This window comes from Zingiber officinale, chromosome 3A (genome assembly GCF_018446385.1).
Source record: "Zingiber officinale cultivar Zhangliang chromosome 3A, Zo_v1.1, whole genome shotgun sequence".
Taxonomy (NCBI): domain Eukaryota; kingdom Viridiplantae; phylum Streptophyta; class Magnoliopsida; order Zingiberales; family Zingiberaceae; genus Zingiber; species Zingiber officinale.
Genome location: NC_055990.1, coordinates 54338672 through 54357569, shown reverse-complemented (window position 1 = coordinate 54357569; position 18898 = coordinate 54338672). Strand labels below are relative to the sequence as shown.

The window sequence follows — 18898 nt, the reverse complement described above, 5'->3', positions numbered from 1 at the left end:
AAAAATAAAATAAAATTACTATTACACAATCATGACAATAGATAAATACATTTATTATTACACAACTATTATATAAATATTTGAATAGTAGCCGCTATTTGATATTAATATTATGCTACTATACTAGCATTTAATTGGCTAAATCTATATTTGATTTGATTTATAAGTTGAAATCGGCCGTTGTCCCACCATATCATCTAACGACGCTACAGCTTATAAAGCGGAGAGCTTCCATGATACTATTATCCGGTTTACAATCAAAGCTGAAATGAAGGAGCCGTATTTATCGGCGGCAACTATATCAGGCGCGAACACTGTCACATACTATGGGTGTGTAGCAGATCAACACCGTTCCTTAAAATTTATGTCTTTTTAAAAAAAAATTCTTATGTAATAATTTTTATCAAAATTTTAAATACACGCATTAAATGGACTGAGTAATCATGACATCTACTTTCTTTTTAAAAGCAATTGAAGATTTAGCAGTAGGTTTTATAATATTTATGGCAGAAACAATTTTTAAATATTACAAAAACAATCTGCTTTAAAAAAAAACATTCTTTAATTTTTAAAATTTAATAATCATAAAATGTTCACCTAACCTAATCTACCCAAAATAGTACCCATAAAAGTTACATAAAAGTACATCACGTGACTCCTCCTTCCTAGCTTCTATTGTCACGAACAACCCCCTAGCTCCCGTTTACCCAATCAAACAACCTCCGCCTGCGCCACAACTTGAGACACAGTAAACGGCCGTCAACCTGGCAGCCATCCACCGTCGTGCGCCACGTGCGCCCCCCACAACCACGACTTGAGACACTAAATGGATAGGATGAGACTGGCCCCACCGTTCCTTACTAACTCGCAAGCATGCACTTGATGGTCTTTTTCTTCCATGTGACTGCGACGTGCCGGTGGAGCATGAGCCAGCCACAGGAGACACTGCACCCCGCAGTGTAATTTAATCTCCACGGTTCAAGCCGCGGGTCTCGCGTGACGTCCCACTCGAACCCTGGACCGCAGGCAAACTCTGGGCCGCCGACCGATTGGAGGCGGACGCTCTGGATCCAACCGTTTCTTTCTCGTAAAATCGTGATGGTCCTTCCGGGCAGTCAAATCTCAGGAGCCGGTCCAGAGATACAATTAATTCGGCCGGTCCAACGTTGGGCGAGGCTCACGTGACGGCGTCGTTGATCAACGGCTATAAAAGGACGATACCGACGGAGGACACCACTCGGCACACCCTTATCGCAATAGCGATCACGCTGCGTCCAATCTTCGCCGTACAAGTCACAATTAATTTTTTACTGGAATTTTGTCGCACGCACTGATTACCCAGCACCCGAGTGTACCTTCAATTTTAATGGGTGGATATATGGACCCGGGTCTTGCGTACCGTTATGTACTGGAAACCGATACGAAGTGGGGACGAGAAGTCGGGTGAGGTTACGTCTTGAGCTCGACGCCGTCAGTTTTCAGACGTTGAAGAACTCTAGATATTTATTAACCGCGGTTGGGTTAGTAGTCCAACTCCGGTCACCGCCTTCCCGATTTAAACACCGTGGAGCGTCAGGCAGAGTTCGACGGAAGAGCAACAAGGCGACCGAGAGGGAGAGGAAGACGATGATGATGATTGGACGAGGGGTCAACCATCAAAATCCGACCGTGCACGTTCCTCCTTGGTTCTCTCTCGAGGATACGGCGACCGGCGACGGCCTCTTCGACGATGCAGCTCTCGCTGCGCTGCAGCTTTATTTTGGAGAGGAGGCAGGGGAGGACTCGCCGCCGGTGGTGGACGCATACGCTTCCGATGAGTTCCGGATGTATGAGTTCAAGGTGCGACGGTGCGGCCGGGGGCGAGCCCACGACTGGACCGAGTGTCCCTTCGCGCACCCGGGCGAGAAGGCCCGTCGCCGCGACCCTCAGAAGCAACGGTACTCCGGTGCCCCGTGCCCGGAATTCCGGAAGGCCGGTGGGTGCAAGCGCGGCGACGGTTGTGAGTTCGCACACGGCGTGTTCGAGTGTTGGCTCCACCCGGAGCGATACCGCACCCAGCCCTGCAAGGACGGCACGGCCTGCCTCCGCCGCGTTTGCTTCTTCGCCCACACACCTGACCAGCTCCGCCTGGTGCCGACGCCGCAGCAGCACCAGAAGTGTTCCCCGTCGACCGCGGCTGCGGAGTCAAACTGCCTACAAACGTACCTCGCCAATACTCTGGCTTCATCGCCTACGTCGCCGCCGATGTCTCCGTCGACCGAGTCTCCGCCAATATCGCCGAGCAGCACGAAGCTGCGGCGAACGTCGTGGCAAGCCGGCTCGTCGGTGAACGAGATCGTGGCTTCGTTGAGGCAGCTACAACTGGCGAAGGCGAAGTCGGTGCCTAGCTCCTGGGCGTTCCAGGCGACTGGAAGCGGCGGCGGGTTCTCCTCTCCTACGGCCGGGTTTAACTCCGGCTTCTACAGCACGCCCTCGACTCCCACATCGACCGGCTGGCTGGAGGAAGAGGAGGCTCCGAAGAGGGTCGAGTCAGGGAGGCCCCTGAGGGCGAAGATGTTCGAAAGACTGAGCAAAGAAAGCATCTTTGAGATGGCAGAAGCCGCAACGCCGGACGTGCAGTGGGTCTCCGAGCTGCTCCAGTAAATCATAAGAAATCGTGAAGAATCTCAGAAACCTAAACCATCATCCTCATTCTTTGACACCATGCATATACATATCCTCCAAAACCTCAAAATCTCCAAAATCACAAAAAAAAAAAAAAAAAAAAAAAGGTGTTCTTGATTGTGCATATAAATAACGACGAAGGATAAAGATCATCTTTTCCTAGCGATGGACGCAAACCTTGTGATTTTTTGGATCACTGGTTAGTGTCTGCTGTTAGTCTGGTCCTGTGGAGAGTTTTAATCGCTTTAATCATTCTAGCGTGTCTCCTTCATTGTTGTTGTCAACCTTTCTTTCTATCCAATAAATTTTCTGCCGATTTTTTCCCCCCACTGAGCTTGTTTTCTTGCTCGCTCAATGATATATATTGCACTGATCGAGGATGGACGGAGTTGGATCGATGGAAAATCTCATCGTGACTGTGACCGCTGAGAGCACGAACATATCCTCCTCTCAAAGTGGGGTAGGGAATTGACTCATCAACAATTATGACGTTCACTGAGGACTAAACTGATAGTTTATCCATTGCTGCACCAATGACTGTTCTGCGAGAGCACGATATGGCACTGGGGAGGCATGTCGTCGTCAGTTTTTTTTCCCATTATACAGAAAATATATCAGAAAGTACAGTAGAAATTGTGGGATATCCTTCCCCCTAAAATTGTGTATAATAAAAATAATTTTCTATAAAATAAGGTAAAAATCTTTCTTACAAATTCCGTATTGACAAAAGCTCTGTATCAGGCTTTTTTTTTTATTGGTTAATATAGGAATATTATAACACTCAATTAGTATTTTATTATTTTATTAAAAATTAAAATTGAGTATCTTATTATTTTATTAAAAAAATTTTGTTGCTAATTAATTTTGATAAATTCTAAAATAAAAGTATATTAAAAGTGCATTTAGTTCTAAGTTAATATCCTTTTTATTATTTACATCGAAAATAATTTTAACATTTATTAATAATTTTTATAAACACATCAATTGATTTAATGTTCGAGACTTAACTCTGACGTATTATTAAGAATTTTTTATTAATCAATTAAAAATATAGAATTTTTTTAATTTCACATCTTATAATTGATAACACTACGACAGATTTTATAAATAATTTAGATCGACAATGTTAGAAAATATATATATTTTTAATTTTTTAAAACTAATATCAAGATATTAAATTAATTTTTTATAAAAAAAAATTTATATAATAATAAAATTAAGTATAGTATTTATTTTTATGATAACGTATATTACCTACATACGTTTATGTATTATACCTCACTAAAAGAAAAGCCTAGCTTACACAAGACGTGTGTACAGTCACTAATTTATAGTAAATATGAGTGTCTATTATAAACATACCCATTAATGAGCCTATTTTATAAAAATTTTAAAAAAGAAATTCCCAACCGTCTTAATGATTATATTTTATAAAAAAAATCTAAAATATGATAAATTGATTAGATTTTAAAAAAAAATAAAAAATGATAAATTTCAATGGACTCTGTATAATAGTAATTCAAATAAATTTTTAAAAATTTCTACATAAATAGTCATCTATTTATACCAATTATTTCATTTATCCAATGGCATTATTCTACATCATAAATTACTATCAAAATCTCTTCTCTACTATCCAGATGATTTCAAGTTTATTTTAAATTTTTATTTCTATATTCCTATTTTTTATTTGAAATTGATAACAATAACAGAGATTTTTTTAAAAAATTTTGAGAATTCTCAAAATAATGACCATGTTTCTTTCAAAAATTCACAAATTCTATCCAATTATCAATATTCTCAATTTAATTCTTCTACCTAATTTCCAAATTTTTTATTTGTTCTACAATATAATCAAAATGTCTAAGATTTTAAAAATTCTTTGTATCATTCCAACAACGCCCCTCAAGCTCCATATCAAGCGCCTATATCCGAATATCGACAAAATATGAGCAATCCATATTTCATGTCGTCTTTTATTTATAAATTTTCTAATCTACCAGCAACTACATTGCCCTCTACATCTCTAACAGGGAAAGAATTGACAACACTGACTTTTATTCCAAAGACTCAACTCTACGAAAGCGAATCCCCAATTAGCCTCACAAGTTAGGAAAAGGTGGATTCAGTCAGTGAGAATAGGAGAATATGGTCAACTTGGAAAAAGTTTGAAGACGAGGGCTTAGTGAGATCTATTGTCACTATTAGCGATGACCCAATCAACGACAATAATCAAAAGGTAGATACTTTTGGGGGTTGTGTTGTAAGCTATTAAAATGAGAATTATCCCGTAGGTTTACCGAGTAAAAGTGCAACTGTGATACAATCGCACTAGCACAATACAATCCAAAAGAGGATATATCACTTCAACACAAATTACAACAGTGTTTACATTGAGTACCGAAGCAGTTGCAATGATTAAGATATATTGCGGCTTGCATATAAAAATATCGTGAGAAAAATAACGTCACTACTTTTAATCTCGAGCATGTGTCATCAAAGACCGTCAAATATTTACTTCATAGTCTGCTGATCACATTGTTAGCGCAAAAAAGGCAAGGACCTCGAAGTTAGGGGCATACAACACCTCATCCAACACAGATACGAGTATAGATATAAGCCTAAACGAAGAAGACACTCGTCCATTTGATCATAAATCAGTAAAAATAAAGAGGAAAGGCAGAACCAAATCAACCATGGAGGATATGACAGTAAACTAGAACAATATGCTTACAAAATTTACTGAGTTTACAAGTATAAAAAAGACCAAAGTTGAAGTCAAACAAATATAACATGAAATAGAGAAGATGAAAGCAAAAGCTGCCTTAGCCAAATCTGAAGCTAAAAATTGCCAACTTAAGCTGAAGGAATACACAATCCTTTCCAATGACATTTCGCAAATGACAGAGGAGTAGCTTATCTTTCATGAACACTTATGTCAGGAGATTAGGCAGAGTTGGTGTTGGGGATCCCAACACAGATGTGTGCTAAAACATATTTTACAAACATAAGTAGCGGAAATAAAAGAAATAATAAACCATTTTATTACCATGCATACATCACACACATACAAAGATATATTCATGTAGACATTATCGTAATATAAAATTTTATAAAAAATAAATTTACTCTAGGTATACCTGATAGATGATATGGAGCGGAAATAACATCAACCAAATGACGCTCTCGAGTCTCGCCTCTATTCATATCCATGCTAAGCGATCATCAAGATGGTTTTACAAAGCCACGAGTCTTGTCTTTGTATTTAGTACTAGCCGATGAATGGAAACAAAATGATCTGAGAGAGGGATTTAAGCTCGATTCATGTCCAACAGCCGAAGCAACCTACCGATAACAAAAGGAGATGAACAACAACAACAATTGTTGTTGTTCATGGGGTTTCATTACTGCTGCCGGCAGCATTATTGGGATATGCCCAATGCTAGGTGTACTAAAAATATGCTTCGTAAACATATACAGTGGAAGACTTAACGATAAATAAACTAATTTATTACATTATATACACCACACACATGCAAGATATAATCACGCAAATAAGATCATAAAACAAAACAAAATCGAACAACAATTATTCTAGGTATACCTTATGAATGACCTAACGAGAAGGGCATCAACATTTTACGACGTTATCGAATCTTGCCTCTATTCGTATCTACATTGAGCTATTCAAGATAACTCTAAGAGAACAAGTTTTGTCTTTAGAAGGTACTAGACATGAGAAAAGGAGAAGGATCAAGAAGAGGAAGAAGAAGCAAAAGGAAGATCTTCCTTTGGGTGGCTCACGGCAACAAGAGGAAACTCTCTTGTTGTGGCCCATGGCAAGAGAGAGGGAGAGGGAGGGAGAGGTACTAGGTTTAAGTTTCCAAAACCTAATCAAGGTAATAATGAATTGTGTATTAATTCTCTCTTAACCATATCAATATATAGTCCTCTTTAATGAGTTAGATTAGAAAGTCCAAATCCAATCCATTGAGCCTTAACAAAAAATTAGCCCATTAACCCCTTGGTTTGGTTCACAACTAAATCAAGTTGGTTTATAGATAAACTAAATAGGGTCCAACTCTTTCATAAGAGATGTGACTCATCCGCGCTTCTATTCTGATAAATATTTTCATATTTATCTTATGTATGATCTAACCAAATATTTATCTCTTGATCTGAGAATCATATTCTCTAACTTGTTTTATATCTTTTAGAAACTTGTAGTCTGCGTGACCCAATAAGTTCTCAATTTATCTTGGTCATCCATAATTAAGTATTTAATTATGGAATGATCATGAGTGACACCTAGTAATATATCATGATTCCCAATTAATCAAAAAATCATAGTTGATCTCAGAACTAATTTTGACCCTTCAGCAGCTATAGGGAGTTGTGCCTCGTTCCTTTCACTTCTTATACTCACTTGGTTCAGGATATGATCTATGTGTCTGCCCCCACTAGGCTGACTATGTGATACTTAGGCCAAGTAATACTTCCTCATTCCATGAATTAAAATTACTCATACATGTGTACAAGAGTCTCATACACTTAACATGTGATATTTTGGCCAAAAACTTTGAGTAATAATCATAACGAGTGGCCATTGGGTATATGCCTCCTCGCAAGGAGCGGTGAATCCTTTGTGGGCTATCCAAACACCTTCTGGCACTTTGACTTATACCTAATCATCTCGAGTCCACACTGTTGGGGTAATTTCCCTTAGTCAAGTTTGACCAGTTTGACTAAGCTTGAGTTGAGTCAAGCTTGAGTCGGGATTTGAGTTTTGATGTTTGACAATATATGGAGATTGCTAGGGCAATCGTCCAGTTGTGGAGATGGTCAAAGGGTTGACCAGGTTGATGAGAATACAGGTCAAGTAGGTCATGATTGGTAGGAGACTTGACTCTGGAAGTCCTAAGGAGTCAGGCAATTGGAAAGTCCAAGTGTGATCTTGGCAGACGAGAAAGTCCTGGTGAGGAGCCAGACAATTGGGAAAGTCCAAGTGTGATCTTGGCAAAGGAGAAAATCCTGGTAAGGAGCCAGGCAACGAGAAAGTCCAAGTGTGATCTTGGCAAAGGAGAAAGTCCTGGTGAGGAGCCAGGCAAGTGGAAAGTTCAAGTGTGATCTTGTCAAAGGTTGTAAGTCCAAGCATGTGGTCTTGGCAAGGTAAGTCCTAGTGTGACTTCACAAAGAGAACTCTGTTGGTTAATCCTAAGAAAAATGTACCGGCTCAACTGTACAAAAATTTTGTACAAGTGTCAAACCTTTCCTTAAATAACCTATTGTGTTCTTTAGAAATTAAATTAGGAATTGCAGATGGAACTTAACATCGTTGATTCTAAATTTAACTTATCTGTTCTTAATAGTTTAGATTTGGATCGCAAGCGGAACTTAACACTATTGATCCAAATCCACCTACGTTATTAATTTCATTAAATATTAATTTTCAAAATTGGCTTCCACAACTGCATAGCGAGGCACATGACCTTCTTGGATATGGGAGCAACCACCACCACTTAGACAAAGCCTTTTAAGGAAAGCTAATATTTAATTTCCTTAAATAACTCTAGGTTAACCAAAAAGAACAATCGAATCACAAATTCGACAAATTAAAAAAAAACACAAACTCGAAAATAAATTCGAAAACTCTAGAATCTAATGCCTCTTGTGTTTGATATTTCCAAAAATAACTATACAAAGAAAACTAGTATGATGCGGAAAATAATTACTAGTTATACCTTTCTTTGTAAGCAAATAACCTTTTGATCTTCTACCGTATTCCTCTTCTTATCTCAGACGTTGTGTGGGCAACGATCTTCCGAGACGAGAACCACCAAGCTCCTTCTTCTTCCTTCTAGGTTTCGGCCACCAAGAGCTCCTCCAAAGATGAAGAGGTTCGGCCACCACCAATGCTCCAAGGGATGTTAGAAACAAGGCTTCCTTTCTCTCCTTCTTCTCCTTGCTTGATCCGGCCACCAAAAGAACTCCACCAATGAAGAAGTTTCGGCCACAATAAGGAGAGGAGAGAAAAAGAGGAGGGGCCGGCCACACCCAAGGAGAAAAAGAGAGGAGAAAATAGAATAGAGTTCGCTTTCATGAAGGCACCTCTACCCCCTCTTTAATAATTCTTGGCCTTGGCAAATAAGGAAATTTAAATAAAAACTTCCTTAATTCCTTTGCCATGAAAAAGAAAAATTAATTAATTAAAAATCAATTTTCTTTTTCCAAGTTATTTGACCGGCCACTTTCTCCCCAAAACAAGGAAAGTTTTAATTAAAACAAGAATTAAAACTTCCTAATTTGTTTCCGGAAATTTATAAAAAATTTCTCCAATAATTTTTATCCCTTCATGATTGGTTAGTAAAAAAGAAATTTTATAAATTAAAATCTTTCATTTAAACATGTGGATAATTTCCAAAAAGAAAAGTTATCTCTAAAAATTAAAATATCTTTTCAATATACAAATAAGGAAAGATATTAAATCTTCTGTTAATCTTTTGTAGAAACTTATAAAAAGAAATATTTAATTTTTAAACTCTTTTTTTTTTAAATCATGAACATGGTTAAAAAAAGGAAAGTTTTCTTAAAAATTAAAATCCTCCTTTCAATCTACAAATAAGGAAAGATTTTAAATCTTTTCTTAATCTTTTGTAGAAAGTTATAAAAGAAAAGATTTAAATTTTAAACTCTCTTTTAAAACCATGTTATCCACATAAGAAAAATTTTTAAATAAAAATAAATTTCCTTTTAATATGGCCGGCCAATCAAGCTTGGGCTCCAAGCCATGGCCGGCCAACTAACTTGGCTCAATCCTTGGGTCTTGGCCGGCCCTAGCTTGGGTTCCAAGCTAGCTTGGCCGACCCCATTAGGATGGGTAAGAAGGTGGGTATGGGGTGGGTATAAATATCTATATACAAGAGGCTATGATAGGGACCGAGAGGAGGAATTGGTTTTGGTCTCCCGATGAAATTAAGCTTCCCGTGTTCGCCCCGAACACACAACTTAATTTCATCAATAATAATTCATACCACTAAAGAATTATTATTGAACTACCGCACCAATCCCAAATTATATTTTGGGCTTTTTCTTATTATGAGTGTGTTAATCTCCCTGTGTTTAAGATGTCGGATGCCCACTAATTAAGTGAGTTACTGACAACTCATTTAATTAATATTTTAGTCTAAGAGTAGTACCACTCAACCTTATCGTCATGTCGGACTAAGTCCACCTGCAGGGTTTAACATGACAATCCTTATGAGCTCCTCTTTGGGACATTATCAACCTAGATTACTAGGACACAGTTTCCTTCTATAATCAACAAGTCACACTATAAGTAACACCATTTCCCAACTTATCGGGCATTTTGATTTATCGAACTAAATCTCACCATTTGATAAGTCAAAGAAATAAATATTAAATATATGTGCTTGTTATTATATTAGGATTAAGAGCACACACTTCCACAATAACTAAGGTCTAGTTCTTTTATTAAATCAGTATAAAAAGAACTTACCTTAAATGGTCTTGCTCAATACACTTAGAGTGTACTAGTGTAATCTATAAGTCAAAATAAACTAATACCTAATTACACTACGACTATTCCAATGGTTTGTTCCTTTCCATCTTAGTCGTGAGCTACTGTTTATAATTTATAAAGAACCGATAACACAATCTTCTGTATGTGACACCACACACTATGTTATCTATAATATAAATTAATTAAATATCTACATTTAGTATATATAAATGTAGACACTTGACCAATGTGATTCTTATAAATGTTTATACAAAAGCTAGGCTTTTAGTATACACTCCAAAAATCTCCAACTTATACTAAAAGACTATGCTGCCATAAATGCTGTCATACATCTGATTCCCAAACATTTAACATGCCCATCAAAAGCTCTTGCCTTAAGGGTCTTAGTGAAAAGATCTTTATCATCTGATGCAATTTAGGCGACAACAACTTTTCCTCGTTATACGAAATCTTGTATTGGGTAGTACTTGCGCTCTATTGTGTTTACTTGCCTTATGGACTTATGGTTTCTTCGAGTTTGCTACTGCACCATTATTATTACAATAAATTATAATAATCTTTTGGACAAACCAGGAATCATATCTAAATCCATCTTGAGGTCACTTGAGTCATTCAGCTTCTATGGCTGCCTCAGAGGCTGCAATATACTCAGCTTCTATGGTGGAGTCTGTAAAACACCTATGCTTAACACTTCTTCATAGTTATGACTTTACCTCATAAAGTAAACACAAAACCCCGAGGTGGACTTACTATTATCCCTATCTGATTGAAAATCTGGATCCATGTAACCCACAGGGAGCAAATCATCTGACTGGTAAACTTAGCATATTATCTTTAGTCCTTCTAAAGTACTTCAACATATGCTTTTACAGCAGTCCAATGTCCCTGTCCAGGGTTACTTTGATATCTGCTCACCATGCCCACGGCAAAACAGATATCCAATTTCATGCTTAGCATACATTAGGCTTCCTACAGTCGAAGCATAAGGAACTACCTACATGCCCTTTATCTCCTATGATATCTTCGGAGATATCTCTTTAGATAAAGTTACTCCATGCCTAAAAGGTCGAAAATCTTTCTTGGAGTTTTGCATGCTAAAACGAGCTCGTTATATAAAACTTGGGATAAGCACAACATTCTTTTCTTGCGATCCTTGATCCCAAGAATATGTGCTCATTCTCCTAAGTCCTTTATAACGAATTGCTTGGACAACCATACCCTTACTTCCGATAACACCTTGATATTGTTTCCAATTATCAAAAATGTCATCTACGTATAGTACAAGAACTACCACCACGTTTCGATCACACTTCTTGTATACACAAGACTTATCACGCCTCGCTGTTCGCTGCCTGCTCGTGCCTCGATGCTCGCGGTCGGCGGCCTGCTCGCGGCTCGCTGCTCGTGGCTCGCTACTCGCGGCCGGCAACCTTCTCGCAATTGTAGCGGTGCTTTGTTACTGTTCGTAGCTGAGCACAATGTAAACCCTAGAAAATTTAAGTGTCGTGACATATTTTAATCCATTTCACTATTGTACTTGCATAAAATGTAGTGGCCAACAAGTGTTTGATCGATGCTTCTCATATATGTATGATTATTTCATTTGATAATGCTATAAGGAACAACATGTTTATAATAGTTTCATTTAATTGTTCTAGTGTAGAGGTGATTTATGGTAATATGATATGATGATCGTGAGATGAAATTGTGCACATAATTCTTTATTTAAACTTATTTCAAGTGATACAACAAGTTTAATAATGTTTCAATTTATATTCTCTTTAGGTTATAACAATGTATATGAACAAAGCTTGGATGTACAATCGATTAGACAATGGTTTTATCAGAGATGATTTTATTGCTGAAGTTGAACAGTTTGTGATTTTTGCTAAAAGTCATCCAGAATGTATGAATGGTTCTGAGTTACGGTGTCCGTGCAATCATAAAAAATGTCAAAATAGAGCATTTCGTGATGAGGATACCGTAAAAATGCACATATGTAGAAATGGATTTGTGCCAAATTACTACAATTGGTATTGCCACGAAGAGCCTTATTTATATGAACCAATTGGGTCATCTAGTGGTTCGTATTCTGGTACTACTGTTACAGCTCCTGAAGCATCAAATAATATTGATATTTCAATGCAATCAATGGTTCAAGATGCGATGAATGCAGTTGATTATTCGAATATAGATGAAATACCAACCCCTGAATATCAGCAACTATATGAAATGTTAAAGGCTAGTGAAAGAGAAGTGTGGGAAGGCATTCCTTCTGGTCATTCACAACTATCAGCTACAGCAAGGTTATTGAATATGAAAGCAGAACATCATTTCTCAGAAAGATGTTACGATGACATTTGTTAATTGATGTCAGAGTTGCTCCCTACTGATAACATAATGACTGATAGCTTCTATGAAACAAAGAAATTGATCAGAGGTTTAGGTTTGCCTGTAGAGAAGATTGATTGTTGTATAAACAATTGCATGATATTTTGGAATGAAGACAGTGATTTGAATGAATGTAAAATCTGTACTCACCCTCATTTTAAGCATCGTAATCGCATACTAGGGAAGAAGAAGAAAAATATTGCTTGGAAAGTGATGTATTATTTTCTGTTAACTGCTAGACTTCAACGCTTGTATGCATCTGCAGCTACAGCTAACCACATGTTGTGGCATCATGAGCATGAGCATGAGCATGAAGGAGGTATAATGTGTCATCCTTGTGATTCTCCTGCATGGAAACATCTTGATACTGTGTTTCCCTCCTTTGCAATGGAACCACGAAATGTGAGATTGAGACTTTCTGCAGATAGATTTCAACCATTTGGTCAGTCGGGACAACAATATTCATCTTGGCCAGTTATATTAACACCGTACAATTTACCACCATGGATGTGCATGAAAGATGAATTCATGTTTCTTACCGTGCTTATTCCTGGTCCAGCCAATCTAAAAGATAAGATAGATGTTTTCTTGCAACCTCTAATTGCCGAGCTTAATGAATTATGGAATGTAGGGTCGGTTACTTATAATATTGCAAGTAAAACTAATTTTACATTGCATGCGGCCTTATTATGGACGATCAGTGATTTTCCAGCATACGCAATATTGTCGGGATGGAGCACGGCTGGTAAATTAGCATGCCCACATTGCATGGAAAAGTCTGATGCATTTTCATTGCCTTGCAGTGGGAAGGTATCTTGGTTTGATAATCATCATAAATTTCTACCACTGGATCACCCTTTTAGGCGAAATAAGAAAAATTTTCTAAAGAATGTTGTAGTCAGAAAACCTCCCCCAGCAGTCCATGCTTCAGGTGAAGAAATCATTGAACAAATAGATAGTTATGGATTCCTCCCAGTATCTCAGCCTAATTCTGATGAGATAAATAAGTATCTTGTGAGGATGTGCAAGTGTGGTTGGAAGAAAAGGAGCATATTCTGGGAGTTGCCTTATTGGAAGTATCTACTCATTCGACACAATATAGATGTGATGCATGTTGAGAAAAATTTCTTTGATAATATCTTCAACACTGTGATGAATGTACCTGGAAGAACTAAGGACACTGCAAAAACACGTGAAGAATTAAAAGAACTAGTCAACAGACCAGAATTGCATCAGAATGAAACAACCAATAAGTTTCCAAAAGCTTGTTATACATTGGACAAAGATGGTAAACAAGCTTTATGTAGTTGGTTAAAAGAAATCAAATTTCCAGATGGATATGCTTCAAATATGGCTCGATGCGTTGACATGAACAAATTAAAGATGTTTGGAATGAAGAGTCATGACTGTCATGTGTTCATGTAAAGACTTATTCCAATAGTTGTTCATGATTTCCTTCCCAATAATGTTTAGCAAGCACTTACAGAGTTGAGTCTTTTTTTCAGAGATTTGACAGCGAGGTGTATTATGACGGTTGATATGATTCAGCTAGAGACTGACATTCCTCTCATACTTTGTAAGTTGGAGCGCATATTTCCACCAAGTTTTTTTTATTCAATGGAACATCTACCGATACATTTACCATATGAGGCACGAATAGCTGGTCCTGTATAGTACAGATGGATGTACCCATTTGAAAGGTTTTTGAGAAAATTAAAAAATAATGTTCATAATAAAGCAAGAGTTGAAGGGTCAATATGTAATGTTTATCTGGTGGAGGAAGCATCTTCTTTCTGCTCTTATTATTTTGCTGATAATGTTAAAACCAGACACCACAAATGTCCTAGAAATTCCGATGATACTCAGAATATAGATCCATCGATGCTTTCTATTTTCAAATTTTCTGGTAAACCAATGGGTGCATCTGTTTCTAGATGGTTAACTCAACAAGAATACCATGCTGCAAGAACAGACATACTCTTAAACTGTGATGAGGTCAAACCCTACATAAAGTAAGTTAACTTCTCTAATCAAGCTTTTATTTCGTTGTAGTTAATTGCTTGATATCCTAATTTTCTTATAATTACCTTTTTTCAAAGCTTGTATGAGCAACAATTACATCTTCAAAATCCATCAATGACTGCAAGTGAGGTTGCTGAAAAATTAGAGACCGAATTTGCATTATGGTTTCAAATATATGTGAGTTAGAGAAATTTTCATAATTCTTTATTAAAATAAATTCGGTCCTAATTTTTCGTATTACTATTTTGATAGGTGAAAGACCGAAGAATATTAATGTACAAGATGATAGAATATTAAATCTTGCATCTGGACCCCTACGCCAAATAATGGTCTATTCGGGTTACTATGTTAATGGTCTCAAATTCCATGTGAGACAACGAGATTCGCAGAGATTAACTTTTAATTCTGGTGTCTGCGTTAAAGGATCTATCGACACCAATAACACTGAGTTTGATTACTATGGTAGACTTGAGGAAATTATAGAGGTTGAGTATCCTGCATTACCGATAAAAAGGTGTGTGTTGTTCAAATGTTCATGGTATGATCCAACCCCAAGAACAGGTACCAGAATACATCCAAATTATAATTTAGTAGAGGTTAATGCAAATAGAAGGTTCAATAAGTTTGAACCTTTCATTTTTGCAATACAAGCGGGTCAGGTTGTTTATCTTGAATATCCTACGAAGAGAAGAAGAGCTAGTGAATGGTTGTCTATTTGTCGATTGAAGTCTCGTTCTACCATAGAAATGTCGAACACTATTACTGCTTAAAACCATGATGCATTTCAGAATGACGAAGTAGAGAGACATTCGGTTGATTCACAAATCCAATCTACATCACAATTATTTGTAGATGGTAATGCCACTGATGAGGAGATAGATGATGGAGAGAAATCCAGCAGTGAGGATTTTGTTGAACTAACAGAGTCTAGCGACGACGACTTACAAACTGTTAATGTTGAGTAGAAATACTTCCAGAGTCTAGCATTGATTAAATTTTAGCATTATTATTCATCTAGTAAGTTATGCTTTAATCATGTTTTGTTGCTTATTTATCATGTTATTAAAGACTTATTATGATGTGCTGTAATATGTTTTTGTAGATATAAGGTATCATGGCAGATCTTCCAGCACCACTCCGTGGATCCACCGTACTTAGGGTTGTTGGAGAGTCGTAAGTATTTTTTTTATTATTAGTAATTCAAGTTCTTTATTTATAACATATATCTTATGTCTTAATATTGCTTATATGTAGGTTTACTCCCGATGGGCATCGAGTATCCACATATATCACACAGAAATTTAAGGAAAGAGTCTGCATATCTGGGACTACATGGAGACATGTAGATGCTGGAACTAAGGATTTCTATTATCAAGAATTTGTGGTAAGTAAATTGAATATGTACATTATATTTATCCTTTAATATTCTAAAATTTTATTTTTAAATTGCAGAAAAAATATACATGGGAGGAGGGGCACGAGGTAGAATTTGCAAAAACTTGGAATATTTATTGTGCCAAGTTGTACAAAGACCTATTATACTATGTGAGAAAGGATGGCACACGACCTACTTATGTATCCGACGAGATTTGGAGTGCATGGACGGCCACTTGGTCTGCAGAAAGATGGCAGACAAAGGCTCTAAAAGCTCGAGCGAATAGGAATACAGAGCCAGTGGCCCGAGTACCGGATCTGCTCGGCATACATCATGATCTCGATCCATTGTTGAGCACGCTATGGATCTGGTGATTTTAATTTAAAGTTATATAAATTAAATTTTTATTTATTAATGAACTTGTATAATTTTAGTCAAATTTATTTGTACATGCAGGAGCGTTCTTTAGAAAGACAACCCACTTGCTTGGAGATCTTTCTCAAAACTCACCAGAGAAAGGATGGCACATATATTGATGATCGATCAAAGAACATTGGGGTTTGAATTATTAACTTGCAATTTATATTTAATCTTTAATAATGATTAATTAGCTTTAATAATTGTGTATAATATATAAATTGTATATTTTTTCTACACAGGAGGAAATGACAAGCAGGGTTGCTTAGGCATCTCAGCCACCAGTAGAGGGAGGGGAGTCACAGGATCTATCCACCCAGGAAATAAATGAAATTTATTATGATGTTGTGGGTGGAAGGACAAAGAACTCCTCCCTCTACGGCCTTGGTTCCCAGGCCAAGGTGGTATTTGATCGCTTGAGGACTCCTAGGGGTCGTGCGAGTTCCTCTTCTTCTTCTTCTGAGGTGGAGTCATTAAGAAAAGAAAACCAAGACTTGAAAACTCAGATGACTACCATGGATCAGAAGTGGGAGAAGAAGTGGGCTGCACAGGAGCAGGCATTGGCCCAGATGCAAGCAATCATTGCACGATGGGACCCATCACAGCAGCCCAGTCAGAGGAGACCCCAGACCCATCAGACCCAGACCCCGCTGATGATTAGATTTTGTTGAGGTATGTTTAACTATAACTTGATTTTTTTTAGATTTTTTTAGAAATTCATTAAGTCAAATATATTTATTGTATTGGGATATTATTAGATGCTTATCTTAAAGTGTTTTACATTTTTCAGGAGTTCATACTGATACATTCACCATCACCACTATTATTGGTTATCCAAAATATAATCCAGGTATTTTTTTTACAAGTAAAATTAGTTATATATAACAATGTTTGAGTTATATTACATTTGCATCGATTTATTCTAATCATAATCTATTGTATTTGACTTTTACAGGATTATATTCGGATATATGTATAAGTGATGTATCATGGTATGTATTTTGGATATTTTGTATTTGTCGTTCACTTGTATACTTTTAGATACTTTTGATTGTGAGAACTTGATACTTAGCTTTTATTATAGTTTGGAGATTTTCTATTTGTCGTTCAGTTATGTTTATATATTTGTTGTATGTTGTATTTTGGAGATTGTGAATTGATTTATATTGTGATCTTGTTGTTGTATGTTGTTAATATATCGTGTGGATTGTGTTTGTGATACCATCGCTTGTGATGGTTTGTATTTGTATTAAATTTGTATATGGGAAACTAGCAAAACAGGGGCTGGATTTCAAATTTTTTCCAGTTTTTTACCGACGGAATTATAGTTTCCGTCGATATATTATCGAAAAGCACAGTATTTTCTACGATATATTCCCGACGGAATTACTGTTTCCGTCGGTAAACAACGACGGTAACAGTGATTTCGTCGGTGTGTACCGACGGAATCATTGTTTCCATCGGTGTGTACCGACGGAAACAGTGATTCCGTCGGGAGTCTCCGTTTACCGCCGTTTGGTTTTTTACCGACGGGTAACAAACTCAGTCGGTAATATACTGACGGAATTATATATTCAGTCGGTACTTACCGACGGATATACTTTTCCATCGGTAAAGTGAATGCCGACCAAAATACTTCCGATATCAGAAATTCCGTCGGTATTCCGTCGGTAATGTCATATACCGATGGAATATTCAGTCGGTAATAATGGTATTTTTTGTAGTGTTACATTTTTCGATCCTATATTCCTCGAAGGAATGTACATGTAAACTAGATCGAACATAAAATAAAATTTACATCCATCGATCCTATATTCCATAAAAGGAATGAACATGTATCTAGATCAAAAAATAAAATCCTAATAAAACTAAATACAGCTCTTGCTGTATTTTATAATACAATCATGCACACATAATAAATGCCCTTAACATGTCCAAGGGTCCAATCACACACATAATAACTATAAGCCATAATAGTTCGATCCTGTATCTACAAAGTTAGCACATCCTACTATTAACCTGCCTAAATTATGTATGACATGTGCATAATTAAACTAATACCAAATACACAGAGGCAAAACCCTAGCTCTGATACCAATTGTTGGTTGCTACTCGAAAAACCCAATGGCTCCACTGTACAAAAATTTTGTACGTGATCTGAACCTTTCCTAGCTACCATGTGTTCTTTTAAGTTAAACTTGTATCTCCTGCGGAACTTAACACGTTTGATTCCAAGTTTAACTTATATGTTCTTTTAGGTTTAGATTTGGATCTCCTGCGGAACTTAACATGTTTGATCCAAATCACCTAGGTTATAAATTCAATTAAATATTAGTTTCCAAAATTGGCTTCCAGTACTGCATGGCGAGGCACTTGGCCTTCTTGGATATGGGAGCAACTACCACCGACTAGACAAAGCCTTTTAAAGAAAGTTAATATTTAATTTCCTTATATAACTCTAGGTTAACCAAAAGGAACAATCAAATCAC

General features: G+C 37.0%; 1 protein-coding gene across 1 annotated transcript; it reads left to right on the top strand.

Annotated features, from left to right (window-relative positions):
• The first annotated feature begins 1559 nt into the window (after positions 1 to 1559).
• Positions 1560 to 2935, top strand: LOC122051901 (zinc finger CCCH domain-containing protein 2-like). Its single transcript, XM_042613221.1, has one exon. The coding sequence runs from the start codon at positions 1627 to 1629 to the stop codon at positions 2641 to 2643; it is 1017 nt and encodes a 338-aa protein (XP_042469155.1). The 5' UTR covers positions 1560 to 1626; the 3' UTR covers positions 2644 to 2935.
• Positions 2936 to 18898: the final 15963 nt, after the last annotated feature.